Source organism: Lynx rufus, unplaced genomic scaffold, assembly GCF_022079265.1.
Source record: "Lynx rufus isolate CCGP_SWC_20201006 ecotype Redwood Valley unplaced genomic scaffold, mLynRuf1.p SCAF_11, whole genome shotgun sequence".
NCBI classification, from domain to species: domain Eukaryota; kingdom Metazoa; phylum Chordata; class Mammalia; order Carnivora; family Felidae; genus Lynx; species Lynx rufus.
Genome location: NW_025814825.1, coordinates 31,752,497 through 31,768,091, shown reverse-complemented (window position 1 = coordinate 31,768,091; position 15,595 = coordinate 31,752,497). Strand labels below are relative to the sequence as shown.

The following is a 15,595-nucleotide window of genomic DNA, read 5'->3' as shown; positions in this document are numbered from 1 at the left end:
AGAAAAAAATATACTCACACACAATAAATGCTACATAAAAAATGAAAAGGAGGAAAAGGAGGAGAGTGAATAATTATGTCAAAATAAAAGAAAGGACAAAGGAAAGGAGGGATTGCAAAAAGCTAATAGATTTGAAAATACGTAGGTTATAAGTGACTTGGGAGCAAGTTTCAAGAGCATGGAAGTCAGATTAAAGTTGTCAAAATGGGCCTATGCCACAGTTCTCAATACTGTGCAACGAGAGGAAAAATTAAAATATGATAGAAACTATATCCTGGTCCAAGGGCATGCTTTTTCAGAATAGCTAAGATCTATTCACATTTATCAACAATGACAAAAGAGCAAAGTAAAGAAAATCCCTAAAAGCATTATAGAAATAAGAAATGTTAAGGGACAAAAGCCTAAAAAGGCAGGCAGGAGAAACTAGGACAGTGTGCAGATATATACACAGTATATTTATGCATACACACACTCAAATATTTGATCCTAGTTAATCCTACAAATGTCCAAATCATCTAAACAAATATTCTGGTTGACCTACCCCTTCTTTTTAGTTGGCCAAATACAAATAGCATGAATTAGCGAAGAGAATCTGAAACTTAAGAATGAAACAGACCTACGTTCAAATCCCAGCTCTACTAACCACACAACTAAGAGATTGAGGGATGAGTGACGGGCAGTAGAGGAATGCACATAATATCACAAATAGAAAGATGTATCATCTACAAAGGTAATTTTACATTTCAAATTTAAAAGTAAAATTTGAGTAAAAAAAGCACAATTCAGCACATAAGATGTGAAGCTGAAGTACTTAATGGTTTTTAAAAACTTTTTAAAAATATTTTAATTTTAAAGATGTTTTACTTGACATATATTCTTACATGATTTTGCTAGAAATCTATTCCATTCATTGTGACCTATGTAACCGACTTTGTTTTTCAGAAAATAGTGGCCATTATCTAGAAATCAATATTCCTTTAACTGAGCATTTTTTAATGTTTTATTTTTCTAAGAATAAACTTTATGTTGACAAGTTACTTATTAGGATCAATGCTTTTCTGTGGCGCCTGGGTGGCTCAGCTGGTTAAGCGTCTGGGACTCTTGATTTTGGCGCAGGTCATGATCTCATGGTATCGTGAATTCGAGCCCTGCATCAGGCTTTGTGCTGACTGCACAGAGACTGCTTGGGATTCTCTCTCCCTTTCTCTCTCTGCCCCTCTCCTGCTTGTGCTCTCTCTGTCTCTCTCAAAACAAATAAATAAAAAAAAAAAATCAATGCTTTTCTCCTTTGATACAGTTACATCTTATGTTGACCTTACTTTATAATTTTCAGAGGAAAATGCTAAATCAATTGTTATGCCGTTATTTTAGTACCGGAAATAGAGATTTGCTCCTGACCTTTGCATACTCTCTCATACTGTTGTATAGCTTCTTTCACATTCTGATTATTTAACTGCTCCTGCAAAATGAAACAACAGGAATTAAATGCAAATATAACTAAAATGCACACCAATATTTAATATTGGGATTTAAAAATAAGGTTCAATGTTAGGTTTGAAATCTCTCTCCTACAAGGCTGATTACTAGTCTCAAACTTCCAAGTTTTTTCACCTTGGACAAAGGGCAGGGTGAGAGTAGTAATAAGAAAAACAAAAACAAAAACAACTTGATACCTTTAATCTACCTCAAAGTTACTGCCCAGTCATTTTATTTACTCAATATTTTAAGCTACCAGGTTTCTCTTATACACCAAAAAAGTAGAAATGAGGATATGGAGGCTCACTATACATTTAACAATAGAAGGAACAAGGAAAACCATAAAAAAAAGTTCCCTATCAATAAACTTAAAAAGGTGAAAAAATAGGGTCCTCCAAACCCTCTACATAGAAAGTAGCTGGGAAGTTTGAAAAAAATAACAGGAGCCACAAAGGCAAGACTAAATTATGGACACTGGAAATCTTCCAATTCTAGTTTTAACCTATCTGGTAATCCTTCATTCCCTGTCCATTCAGTGTCAACACTATCTCCTTACTTTATAAATTTTACAATGAATCATTACAGAACCTGGAAATCTCTGAATCCTATTATGAAAGTACAGGCTGCTTTATTAGGATTACATTCAGTTAAAAATTAAATCATGTGTTGGGGCACCTGGGTGGCTCAGTCAGTTGATCATCTGACTTCGGCTCAGGTCATGACACCGTTTGTGAGTTCCAGCCTCGCGTCGGGCTCTGTACTGACAGCTCAGAGCCTAGAGCCTGCATCAGATTCTGTGTCTCCCTCTCTCTCTCTGCCCCTCCCCCTACTCATGCTCTGTTTCTCTCTCTCTCTCTCTTTCAAGAAATAAACATTAAAAAAAATTTAAATCATGTGTTTATATCTGAATATTCATTGGTTTGCTTCATTTAAAAGCAAACATGCAAAGAATACAACAAATCCATTCCTTTTATTGTTGCCCAATCCACTTAATTGATGTCAAGCAAAATATAATCACTTATAAAGGGATTTTGCTTTTTAAGTGTCCTTTTGAAAAATATTTTTTTTAGAACATGAGCTTCACTTTCTTTTTACTTTTTATTTTGAAATGATTTTAGATTCACAAAAGAGTTGCAAAGATAGAAGAGATCTCCTGTATAACCTCCACATAGCTTCCCCTAATGTTAACTCTTACATTATCAAAGTACATTTATTTAAAAATTGCAAAACACTGGACAGAAGAATGAGCAGTTGAGTCTCCATTCTCTATTATTTAAAATATGGAAAAAATCATCTTTGTATGAAAAAAGAAATTAGCACTGATGCAATAATGCTAATGAACACTACAGACTTTATTTGGATTTCACCAGTTTCTCCAGTGACATCCTTTTTCTCTTCTAGGATCCCATACAGGATCGAAGATTGCATTTAGCAATCATTTCCCCTTAGTCTCCTCTATTCTGTGAGAATTCCTTGGTAATCTTTTTCTTTAATAACCTTGACACTTTTTACTGGTCGGGTATTTCGGAGAACATCCTCAGTTTGGGTTTGTCTGATGTTTTCTCCTAATTAAACTGAGATTATGGATTTGGGGGTAAAATACCACATGAGATGGCCCTGCCCTTCTGGACACATCCTATCAGGAAGCACATGGTCTCAACATGACTTACTACTGGTGACGCTATTCTTGAACACCTGGTTAAGGTGCTACCTGCCAGGTTTCTCTACTGTAAAGATACTACCTTTTCCTTTCCGTACTCTATTCATTAGAAGCAAATCACTATGGCCATACTTAATTTTAAGTAATTAAAAAAAATTTTAGATTCCAGAAATAGCCAAAAGAGAATTTGTTGTAAGAATGGATACATTTAAGTAGATACTAAAATACACCAACAAAATCTACTTAAACTATTTTAAAAACAAAACTGTTACCTTGAGTTGCTGAATGGTTCGCTGTTTCATATCTATTTCCTGAGAACACTGGTTTTTCTTTTTCTCCAGTTCATTGATTTTCATTCTCAGCAATTTCTCCTCATCACGCATTACAGATACCTACAAAGTAATGTTTATAAAACAAATTAAATGTTTTTTATAATACTGCTTTTTGTTGTTTAAAATTCATGGCCACTGGTTCAAAGATTCGTATCCTTTAAAACCCATTAGAAAAATTACAGAGTCTAACATTATGATATGGCTTCAAATTATAGGAAATGTCTTAATACACTAAAGGAGAGTGCATATGAAAAGATCACTTTCTTCTTATAATATTTTAAGAATTTCAAATTCTCTAAGTGCTCTAAAAAAGAATCAACATAGCACCTTGCAACAGCAAAATCATTATCACAGAAAAATCAATAGAGATACTCTATGAGGAAAATACTGGCTCAGGTTTCCAAGGTTTACTGAGTAATGGGATCAGTAATACAAGAAATACTTTAAAAGCTAACAATGGCCCACAGAGGATGAAAATGGAACAATCATAAGATCAAAAGTTATCCACACAAGTGAAGGTCAACTGATTTTTGATTACTGGTAACATAATTCTACAATTCTCTAACAATCCTAGAGATCTCATAAAATGAAGGCTATAAACTGAAAAAAGCTCCCCTTCATAAAAAGCATGGAAATACCATAATAGTAGCTCTGAGTGGTTTGGTTTCAGGGAATTTTTAAATTTCTTTTTAGGCTTTCTGAATGTTCCAAATTTACCACACAATAGATACATATTACCTTTATAATCATACATTAATAATATTTATTATTTTTATTTTGTTTAAAAAATATGGGACTTAGAGTAATAAAACCATCCTTACCAATTTTACAGCCATAAACTATCAGCCAACAAGAAATAAAGACTGTGTGCTGCACGAATATGCACATAAGGACCACCTTAGTTTCCATCCTGGCTCTACCATTTGTTAGCTAAGTGAACTTGGACAAGTTAGATCTCTCAGTACATGTTTCCTTATCCATTAAATGGAAGTTAAAAACAATGCCTACCCCTAATATGTCTGAGAATTAAATGAGATGTTATATGTAAACTCAGAATAACTGACCCAGAGTAAGCTATTATTGTTGTTGTCATTATTATTACTTACATTGACAGTACATATTATTTTGAAAAAGAAAAAATACCCTTAATAACCATCATTAGGGTAACAGTGGTCATCTATACAATAAAACATAAAAAGAGATAGCCTTGTAAATAGTGGTGTGAAAAAAAATCTCAAAACTAGAGTTAAAAAGCACTATTTATATATACATGATTCCATTTATAAAAATAGACACATGCAAGCATACACAGCCGTTACATACATATATTAAGTCAAATGCATACACAAAGATCTAAAAAAAGATAGATGGACTGGCAAGAGAGGTCATGTTTAAACAGAAGAGAGAAATGAGAAATGTTAAGAAATATTTCCAAATAATATATACAATTAAGTTTTTAATTAGAAAAAGGAGCTATTATTTAATTGGAAAAATGAACTATTAAGTAACTGGTTCCATGTGAATAGAAGTTAATTATACCATCCTTGAGAATGCTTACTGATAATCATGGTGCTCAGAAATAGTATCTTAAACCAGGAAGTTACGTGTCTAGAAAGCGAAGGATCCAAATCTTCTGAGTAACGAACAAATGCTTTTCCAAATTATACCACATTGCTTTTAGCTTACTGATCTAAGAATTTTCCTATTATCTAATTATAGTTTAGGTCATCTTTACTGTCTAACATTCCTCATCTAATCTACCATTAAAATATTTGTCACGTAACTTCGAAACTTTCTGTATATACTTATATGAAACTCCATAGGTTTTTACATTTTACCTATGGTGGTATGATTTATATTTTCCTTCCACTGATTAAAAACGTTGTTATATTTCCCTTATTATAATGAATACATACTATAAGATAGTAATAAATGCAACAATAGAGGTTTAAAAGAGTTACCTATGCCACTGCCTAAGTTAATCAAAATATGTAATATTTTTATATATTTCCTTGCAGTCTATATTTTAATGCAGATTGTTCACAAACTTTTAATCTTACCATATACACTTGACCCTTGAACAATGCAGAGGTTAGGGATACATATCTTCTATGCAGTCAAAAATTGACGTATTACTTTTTAATATTTTTATGTTTACTTATTTAGTTTTTGAGAGAGACAGAAAGAGAGAGAGAGCAAAGAGAGAGCAAGCCAGGGAGAGTCAGAGAGAGAGGGAGATTGAAATCCCAATCAGGCTTCACACTTTCAGCACAGAGCCTGACACAGGGCTCGAACTCATGAACCGTGAGATCATGACCTGAGCCAAAACCAGGAGTCGAACACTTAACGACTGAGCCACCTAGGTGCCCCGACATATTACTTTTGACTCTCCAAAAACCTGACCACGTGCCTTACCAATATCATAAAGTCAATGAACACATGTGTATGTTATATGTATTATATACTGTGTTCTTACAATAAAGTAAAGCTAGAGAAAAGAAAAGAGTGGACCTGCACAGCTCAAATTTATCTGTTCAAGGTTTGACTATATATAAAAGTGGGTTCACCTTCTATAATTTAATATTATAACACAAGCATTTTCCCATATTATCATGAAAGCTTAGCTCTTAACTTTGTACTTAAATCAGAATCCTGCTATTTATACTGATGATTCTGAAAACTTTATAAATTATAAATTGTGCTGATGAAACAATGAGAAATACAATTTACACATCTCTACAAATCACTATAAATGAAGAAACGGAACTTAGGCCAAAGCTTCCAGGCATCACAGTGCTTAAGGAGCTGGCAGAGAAAGAAAAGAACCTCTATCCAAAAAAGTGCAGAGGGGAACTGGGTCCATAGCAAGAGCTTCTCTCCCCCTTCCTTTTCTTTACTAGACAGACCTAATGGTCATGAAAATTGTTGCTTATTTAATCAGAAAGTTCATATCCATTCTAACTTTTTTATTCATTTTTAATTTACATTAATGCTATCTTATAATGGGCATTTTTTTACATTAAATAATAAACTATTCCAGAACTTCAATTTCAAATGGTTTAGAATAAACTAACCAATCCTCTGTTGAAAAAATATATATATACTGGATGAAAAAAAAAATAAATTTAATCTTTTTAAATGCATTGAAGAATTAGCAAAAAAAAAAAAAAGTTAAGAAATACAGAGATAAAAACTGAGTGAAAATAAGAATCATAGAAATAAGTGGAGCACTGACAGATGCTGGCTTTTAAGTACATTTGAAAAATGAAATGGTCTGGTTTTCAAAAGAATTTAAAAAATAAAACTATTAAAATAAAGAACTTCAGGCTCAGAGAGTTAAGTGTGTGACTTCGGCTCAGGTTATGATCTCACGGTTTGTGGGTTTGAGCCCCACGTCGGGCTCTATGCTGACAGCTTGGAGCCTGCAGCCTATTTTGGATTCTGTGTCTCCCTTTCTCTCTGCCCTTCCCCCACTTGTGCCCTGCCTGTCTCTCTCTCTCTCTCTCAAAAATAAATATTAAAAAAAGATTTTAAATAAAGAACTTCAATCATCAAAAGACAACAAAACAGAAGATATTTGTGACATATTTAACTGACAAAGAATCAAGAATAAAGAAATACTACACACTAATTAAAAAAAAAAAGCACAATTAAGAGAAAATATTAACAAATGATTTCACAGAATAGTTAGTAACCAGAACAGACAAATAGCCAATAAACACATGAATAGATGCTGGACTTCATTAATTATCAGAGGAATGCAATTCCAAATGGCAATAATACCCCTTCACATCGTCTAATGCAACAATTCCACCCCTTGGAATAGAAACTCTCACACAAGTATATGCACAGGCATGTATAAAAGAGGAATGCTGTTTCTACAGCAAAAAACAGAAAAAAAAAAACCTAAATGGTAATAGGCGAATGGATAAATAAATAGCAGAAGGTCACACAAGGGTGTATTATACAGCAGTAAAAGTGATTATTACAATATACATAAATGAATCTCAGAAATATGATGTGAAAAAGTCTCAGAAAAATACAATATACTTAGAGATAAAGAATAAATATGGTTTTAAATTATATTTTTAGAAGGTAAGAAAGATTAAACACAAAATGTTCAATGTAGTAACTTCTATGGAGGTAGGAAGCATAAGTAGGGATGGGGCCCACAAGCATTTGCTATATCAATTTCTTCAGACCAGACACATTTAAGTATTCTTTTTAACTAACTCAAAGTAATAATAAAAAATAATTCTTTAAAACCGTTTCAGCTTTGGGGCACTTGGGTGGCTCAGTCAGTTGAGCACCTAACTTCGGCTCAGGTCATGATTTCACAATTCATGAGTTCGAGCCCCATGTCGGGCTCTGTGCTGACAGCTCAGAGCCTGGAGCCTGCTTCAGATTCTCTGTCTCCCTCTCTCTCTCTGCCCCTCCCCTGCTCGCACTGTCTCTGTCTCTCTCAAAAATAAATACACATTAAAAAAATAATAATAAAAAAATTAAAAATTGTTTCAGCTTTTAGGGGTGCCTGGCTGGCTCAGTTGGGAGAGCATGCAACTCTAGATCTTGAGGTTATGGGTTCAAGCCCTACATTGGGTGTAGAGATTACTTAAAAATAAAAAGCTTAAAATTAAAAAAAAAAAAGAAAACCACATTTATTAAAAAAAGCAACTTTCAGCTTTAGAAAAACTCTAAGTACAAGACAAAATCAAGAAGTCATGAAAGAAAAATAAATAAATTTAAATACATGAAAATCAAAATTTGCTCTAAGGCAAAAAAAGAACCCTATTAAGAAAAACAGCAATGAGAAGGGGTCTTCAATTCATATCTTTAAAAAGGCTAATTTCCTAAATATGTAATAAGCTCCTATAAAGCAAAAATAATTGAAAAAAACAGAAAAATCAATAACCCAAATTAAAAGGCCAAAGATATGAATACACAGTTCATAGAAAAAAATATAAATGGCTTTTAAACAAAAAGATGCTCACTCATAATTAGAAAAATGCAAATTAAATTACTGTGAGATATATACTTTACCTGTCAAATGAGCAAATATCAAAAAGTATGATAAAATACTACTTTGTGGATTAGGGTGGAAAAAATATTCTCTTATTCTCATAATTACCTCTGGCTTACAAATTGGCATTGAGAGTATCAAAATTACAAATGCATCAAAATTACAAATGCACAAATCAGTGAATCATAAATTCTACTTTTGGGAATTTATGTATCACAGAATTTCTTGTAAATGTTCAAATGACTTTGCTGCATAAGCTCAATCAGCAGAAGACAAAATTATCTGAATTGTCTAATAATACAGGACCAATTAACTAATGGCAAATACAGTTTGTAGTCATAAAATAGTTCATTTGGAGATTCTTTTTTTTTTTTTTTTTAAATGTTTATTTACTATTGAGAGAGAGAAACAGAGTGTGAGGGTGGCGGGACAGAAAGAGAGACAGACACGGAATCCGAAGCAGGCTCTAGGCTCTGAGCTGTCAGCACAGAGTCCAACGTGGGGCTCAAACCCTTGAACCATGAAATCATGACCTGAGTGGAAGTCGGACACTCAACTGACTGAGCCACCCAGGCGCCCCTGGAGATTCTTGACATTATCCTGATATGAGAAGACAGCCAAGATGCACTATTAAGTGAAAAAACTAAGATTCACAACAGTGTCTATAGGATATTTTCCTTTTTTTTTTTTTTTTTTTTTTTACAGAAAGAGAAGAAAGAAGGCTAGAGAGAGGAAGAAGTAAAGAGAAAGTAACTGGTATCGTTTGATGCCTTGGAGAGAAACTTGATGGCTAGGAAGGAGGGAGTTTTTTTTCTCACTGTATATACTTTTGTGTATTTTGTACTTGCAATCAGTGATTACATTTCCTATTTTAATATTAAACTAATAAAAACTTGTTACAACTATACTGCATACACTTATGAATATTATCTGCAAACAAGTTTCATTTTTACTTCTGGGGGAACTTGAACTTGGCAGTGCTTAAAAGAAAAAAAGATTCTAATCCTATATGAGGCACATTTTTTTATTTTTTTGAGATTTATTAAGTTTTTTATTTTAATTCCAGGATAATTAACATACAGTTATATTAGTCTGAGGTGTACAAAGTAGTGATTCAGCAATTCTACACATTACCCCGTGCTTATGATGATTGGTGGACTCTTAATCCCCCTCACCTATTTCACCTATTCCCCCATCAACCTCCCCCACATATTTTTCTTAACGTTGAACATTCCTGTTTGTTGAAACTGGCTAAATTTTCTTCTGTGAAATAAGTTTTCTCAGCATTTTAAGAAAAATTATGGAGTTGGTAAATGTTCTGTTTCATTCTACAATCTGTGTCTAAAAAATGTGCTATGGAAGGGAAACAATCTTTGTTATTTAAGTTGGCCATACAACTTTTCAAACAACCTACCTCTTTCTGTACTTGCTCAATCTGTTTTTTCGCATCAGCCAGTTTCTCTTTCAGCTCAGCATAGTCTTCTTCCTTCCTCTGAAGATCTGCTTTCAGATTCTGGGTAAGAGCAGAGCTTGCAGAGAGCTCCTCTTTCAACCTAAAGAACACAAATCATGTTCTATAGTGACCACCACTAGACACATAAGATCATATGTGTAACTGCTAACGATCTACAAAATTCTCTATTTTCACAAACCTGGAATGTCCAATGAGTCCTTCAGAAAGGATTTCATGTGATTTTATAAACAGATTTTTGCACATAACTTTGGGTTCCAAAGGTCTATTTGAACAAAGTTCAAGTTCTTTACTCACCATACATGCTATATTGTATTAGATTAAGTTATGCCCATCTATTATTTAAAAGCTACATAGGAAAACCAATAAAATAAATGCTTTGCACATTTTTAAATATTTTAATAACATTTATCTTACTTTTCTGCTTTTTGCCGGTTGGTTTCATTTTCTTCTTCCTTTAACTGAAGTGAATGCTTTGCATCTTGCAAATTATTTGTTAATTGTGCGATTTCTTCTTTCAACTTGATTTCCTTTTCACTTAAATCTTTGGTGTTTTTAATAGAATCCTGAAGATTTGCTTGAAATTCCTTCAGACTTCTCTCTAGCTTTGAGATGATAGATTCCTTTTCCAATATTTCTTGTTCTAACTTGGCTGAACGACTACATTCATCTTTTTGAGTTTCTAAGATTGCTTTAAGTTCCTTTATTTTCATCTTATAGCAAGTAACATCTTGTGTAAGTTCTGAAAGTGCTCTCTTCCCTTCAACTACATGCCGTACTTGAACATCAAGAGAAATGTTTTTTTCTTGCAATTCTTGTTTCAGCTGTTGTATAAGATTTTCTTTTTCTTTCAGTAGGTCACCTTGATTTTTATTCTCCCTCTCCTCTGTTTTTAGCCTATTGTTTTCATCCATACAGCCTCTTAATTCTGCCTGTAATTTTTCTATTTGTTGTTCCAATTCCTGGATCTGATGACTTTTTTTGGAAGAGGCTTTTACAATCTCCTTACACTCTTCCCAAATGGCCTCAATACTAGAGTGGAAAGAACTTTCCCTACCGAGTTCTTGAATATGATATTCGTTAACCTGCTTACTTACCAAATCATCATTATCTAAAAGGTGTAACTGTGTATTCTGTAAATTATCCTCTTGAAAGCCACTTGACAGATCCCGGAGATTGAGTAAATCTATGTTTGCTATCTGAGAAACTGAATCAAGCATTCGTAGTTCATCTATTTTTGCTTGCATTGCTTTTATTTGTGAAACATTAGTTGTGATATTTTTTCTAGCGGTTTCTATTTCCTTTGACAATTTCTCAATCTTTTCCTCCTGTTCTTGATTTATACCTCTCTGCACATGTAATTCAGAAATTGCATTATCATAATTTGACTGAATTTGTTGGACCTCAATATTTAAAGTCAAACTCTTCTTTTCAGAAAAAGAAAGTTCCTGCTGCAAACTAATGATCTTTTTGTTTAATTCTGCTTTTTCTTCCTTTTCATTTTTAAGTTCATTCTCAGCCATGAGTAGACATGTTTTCAGTTCATTATTTTCTTGTAAAATTCTAATGCCTTCCTCATCTTCTGAAATGCTCTTCTGCACTTCTTCACTTTTCTTTTCATCTTCAGTTGGAGTTACGTGGATAGGTCCTTTAAAAATAAGAAAACTGTTATTAATCTGGCAAACCTTAATAAAACCAAAAAATTACCCTATAGGCCAATATTAAAACATACAAAAAATATGAAAGCAAACTTTTAATGAGAAACAGAAACAGGGCATTGAGTGAAAAAGGAAAAACAGGTTGCAAAACATACACCCACATAAGCCCATTGATGTAAAAATTATAGTTCCTTAAATTAATGCAGAAAGAGTTAGCAAAGGAAGCATGCCAAAATAGATGGTAGCTACCTGAGCAGGATTACCAGTTATTTCTCTTCTTTTTATAACTTTCAATATTATCTAAATTTTCTACTACAAGTCTTTGTTATCATTATAACATGGGACAGAGGGAAGGAAATCACATAATGAGACAGTTAAGGTGGACATCCCAAACCTTAAAGAACAATTTTTTTTTTTAATTTTTTTTTTTCAACGTTTTTTATTTATTTTTGGGACAGAGAGAGACAGAGCATGAACAGGGGAGGGGCAGAGAGAGAGGGAGACACAGAATCGGAAACAGGCTCCAGGCTCCGAGCCATCAGCCCAGAGCCCGATGCGGGGCTCGAACTCACGGACCGCGAGATCGTGACCTGGCTGATGTCGGACGCTTAACCGACTGTGCCACCCAGGCGCCCCAAGAACAATTTTAAAGTACAATTGTATTACAGATCTACTGAATTAATGACTCGAAAACTGAGTACCTATTTTAACAGCTAAAATTAGGGGGGGAAATCGTTGAAATTCTGAGAACTCTGATATTGCCTTACCCTTCTTCACTAGTTGTATAACTGTCAATAAACTCCCCAACCCTAAGACCACTTCCTCAAATGTAAAGCAGAAATAATAACATCACCTATCTCAGTTTCAACAGTATGGATACAAAAACAAGCCTTATCAGTAGATTTCTATTTTTCAAATACAATCCATATTCATTTCCTTCACCTAATTGTCTAAATGCTCTTGGGTAACTGTGCAATCTCATTTCGGAATCCCAAGATCTTTCTTTAATACAGACTAATTTTAAAAGCACACTGAATAAGGTTTTATTATCTGTAACTCACATTGTGTCCTCTGCCTCATAGAGGGTGGGGAAAACATGGCATTACCCTTGCTGTATAGCCTCACTATCTTAAAAGCTGCTTAGTTTATTTTTGAAGCTTTTCTTATGTTTGTAGTTACATCTTCCCAATTTACCGCCTCAAGATTCTTAATTTATTCTAAGGATTCCAGCTACTCTGGCATCTTAAAGATTTACCCTATTTTTACAACAAACTAGCCCACTTCCTCTTACGGATTTTTTTTTTTTTAAATAATCTTCAACCAATATATTATTCTTCCATCTGAGTGTCTCCTAACCTTTTACAAAGTTGGGGCGAGTCGTCCCAAAGTGGAATGATCCAGTCTCCACTGGTTCAGATGTCTGTTTTACTTCCCATTTCATGTAATTCTCTACTTGTCATGCTATATTTATACCTATGACTTCATCAGTGGAAATGACTAATTAAAAAAACTAAATGAGGATGATAAGAGTCCTGGACGTTTTTTTTCATAACTTAGAAATGTTTTTTTAAAAAAAGAATCCTCTTGCCCTTTAAAATGACAAGTTATAAAATTGTCTGAACCCTTCATGAGGAGAGATGGGATCTAAGCAAGTTTAAAATGAGAATAATCAGAAATTCAGAACTCACAAATAGATCCTATCTATCCTAAGTTGAGAAATTTGAGTCACGCATACCATATGGATATAGTCCCTAAACCCTCAAGTGAATACAGAAAGCTCAATAAAACTTTTGTGATCAAATAATGTTGTTCTTTTAATTTTACTGTATTTCAAGACTGGGATAATTACAAACATAAGGTAAATCAAACGAATTTGTTTTGTACCTGATTTTTTTTTCAGATACTCATACTGTTCTTCCAGAAAATTTTAAATGTTTTCTATCAAAAGATTTATACAACATATTCAGAACAGCCTTGTCAGGGAGAAATTAAAGTATTAGTCAAGCAACAGAGATGGGAAAAACTCTTCAGTATCTATTGTTAACTTATAAAAACTACACATAAACAATAAGAATGCAGTTAACACTTTAATTCAGTATTTACACTATACTCAACTTACACGTATACTGCTTACTATATTTTGTTATAACAGGTACAGTTTTGATTGAACAATCACAAGTAAGCAGACTGTATCATGTCTCTAGTTTGCCTCCTTTATTGCTACCTGAAGGCTTATTTCTTAGACTGTTTACATGGTTACCAGCTTTCCCAAAGTACAGATACAGTGACCTCAAACAAGCAAATTCACTTTCATAGGAAAATTGCTTTGCATTCCTTTTTAAGAAGAGAAAACATGCATCTATGAAACACTATCAACCCCCTGATCCTATCCTAGTGGTTACAGGATTCACATATTTTATTCCAGAGATTTTAGTAGAAGTTAAAGGGGAAAGATGGTGGTTATAACTATGATTTTCATAGGGTACCTTACATATATATTCCTTGTAGTCTCTAATAACATAAAAAAACTGAGAAATGGCCAAGTGGTTGTGAATTTAAGGAGAAAAAAATATTTTGTTGTATTACATAAACTTACTTAAATCTACCCATATCAAAATTATTTATGCCTAACAACTGCAGTTCTTAAATACTCTTCATGAAAAGGTTACCTTTAGGATTAGTCCCACTGTGTGTATTACTTGCTCCTGGCCACTTCCACTTCCTAGTGACCTACTGATCCTACGTTCTCAGCTACTCTATGGCACAGACCAAAGCGAAAGAGGGAGAGGAACAGTGTGCTATGGAAAATCATAGCAAAGGCATCCCTCCTTCAATGCATAACAGAAGGCATATGTTTATTATGTCTTGATCTATTAGCTCACATGAGCACCACACATCCTATAAACCATATATCTAATGCTATATTATCCTCTAAGGCATTTACTTTTGTAAACATTCATTTCACTGAGGTTCTATAAGGTTTATCATGTTGGTATACTACCCACTGCCTTCATCTTTGAAAACCTCAGGAGGCAGGTAGTACTTATTTTATTTTGCTAATGACCAAAGTTAAGACTTAACTTACCCCTTTTCTCAAGGTGAAACAGCTAGGCAGGTTGCTAAAGTTTATAAACCTTTCGTAGAAAGCCCTTACGCCCTGTATCATACTACAAAAGTTTTCCAAAAAAAACAATGATTTTCTTAGAGAGAACATAAAAGTTGATATATTCTTCCACATAAACTGAGATATACATTATACAGTAAGCATGCACTCACTTTTTAGTAATTCTACAGTAAATGCAATAACTCAAGCACATTTGTCTTTGGTACTGTTCAGCTCGAAGTCTTACTGTCAAATGTCCTTTTATAGAAGGAATAAAGAATGCAAAGGGAGAAAACAGTGTGGAGAGATTTGGGCATGAAAAGATATTGTAATTATTTATTAAAGAAGACTACCATTAAGCACAGAAGTAAAAAGAATCATAGGCATGCAAAAGAGTGATAAAAACACAGTATCTAAAATTATTTTATTAAAATAAAAGACAGCTGTAAATACGCACACCCATCCTCCAGGCAGTTTATAATGTTAGCATAAAAATCAGTGACATTTACATTTCCTCAGGTTTTTTCCTTAGATAAGTAAATTTCCTATTTGCAACTCTGTCCATTACTGGTTTAGGAATTAACTTTCTGAAAGCCCTCCTGCTGACAAATAAAGTAGTACCTTTCTTTGCTGGCGGTTCTTCTGGTTGAAGTTCATTTTCATTTTGTCTTTTTCTTCCCAAATCGGTTTTGGTTTTGTCATCCTCAAGCACTTGAACTGTTTCATTATAAGCCAATGTATTGCTTGTTATTAAAGAAGAGGTACCAGCCTGGTCCTAAAACAAAATAATTAAGATTAGTTCACATACAGAAAGCTACAATACATGTAAAAGCTATATAAATGTTTCAGTGGTGTATCATAAAAATTTTATTTTC

At 33.5% G+C, this 15,595-nt stretch overlaps 1 protein-coding gene across 1 annotated transcript in view; it reads right to left on the bottom strand.

Annotated features, from left to right (window-relative positions):
- Window positions 1–15,595, bottom strand: part of KIF20B (kinesin family member 20B) — a 73,294-nt gene that overhangs the window by 28,128 nt on the left and 29,571 nt on the right. The window contains exons 20-24 of the mRNA XM_047073149.1: window positions 15,342–15,495; window positions 10,377–11,607; window positions 9,903–10,041; window positions 3,409–3,528; window positions 1,399–1,459 (exon numbers count right to left, since the gene is read on the bottom strand). Of these exons, the coding sequence (XP_046929105.1) occupies window positions 1,399–1,459; window positions 3,409–3,528; window positions 9,903–10,041; window positions 10,377–11,607; window positions 15,342–15,495 (1,705 nt within the window). The remainder of the gene's footprint in view (window positions 1–1,398; window positions 1,460–3,408; window positions 3,529–9,902; window positions 10,042–10,376; window positions 11,608–15,341; window positions 15,496–15,595) is intronic.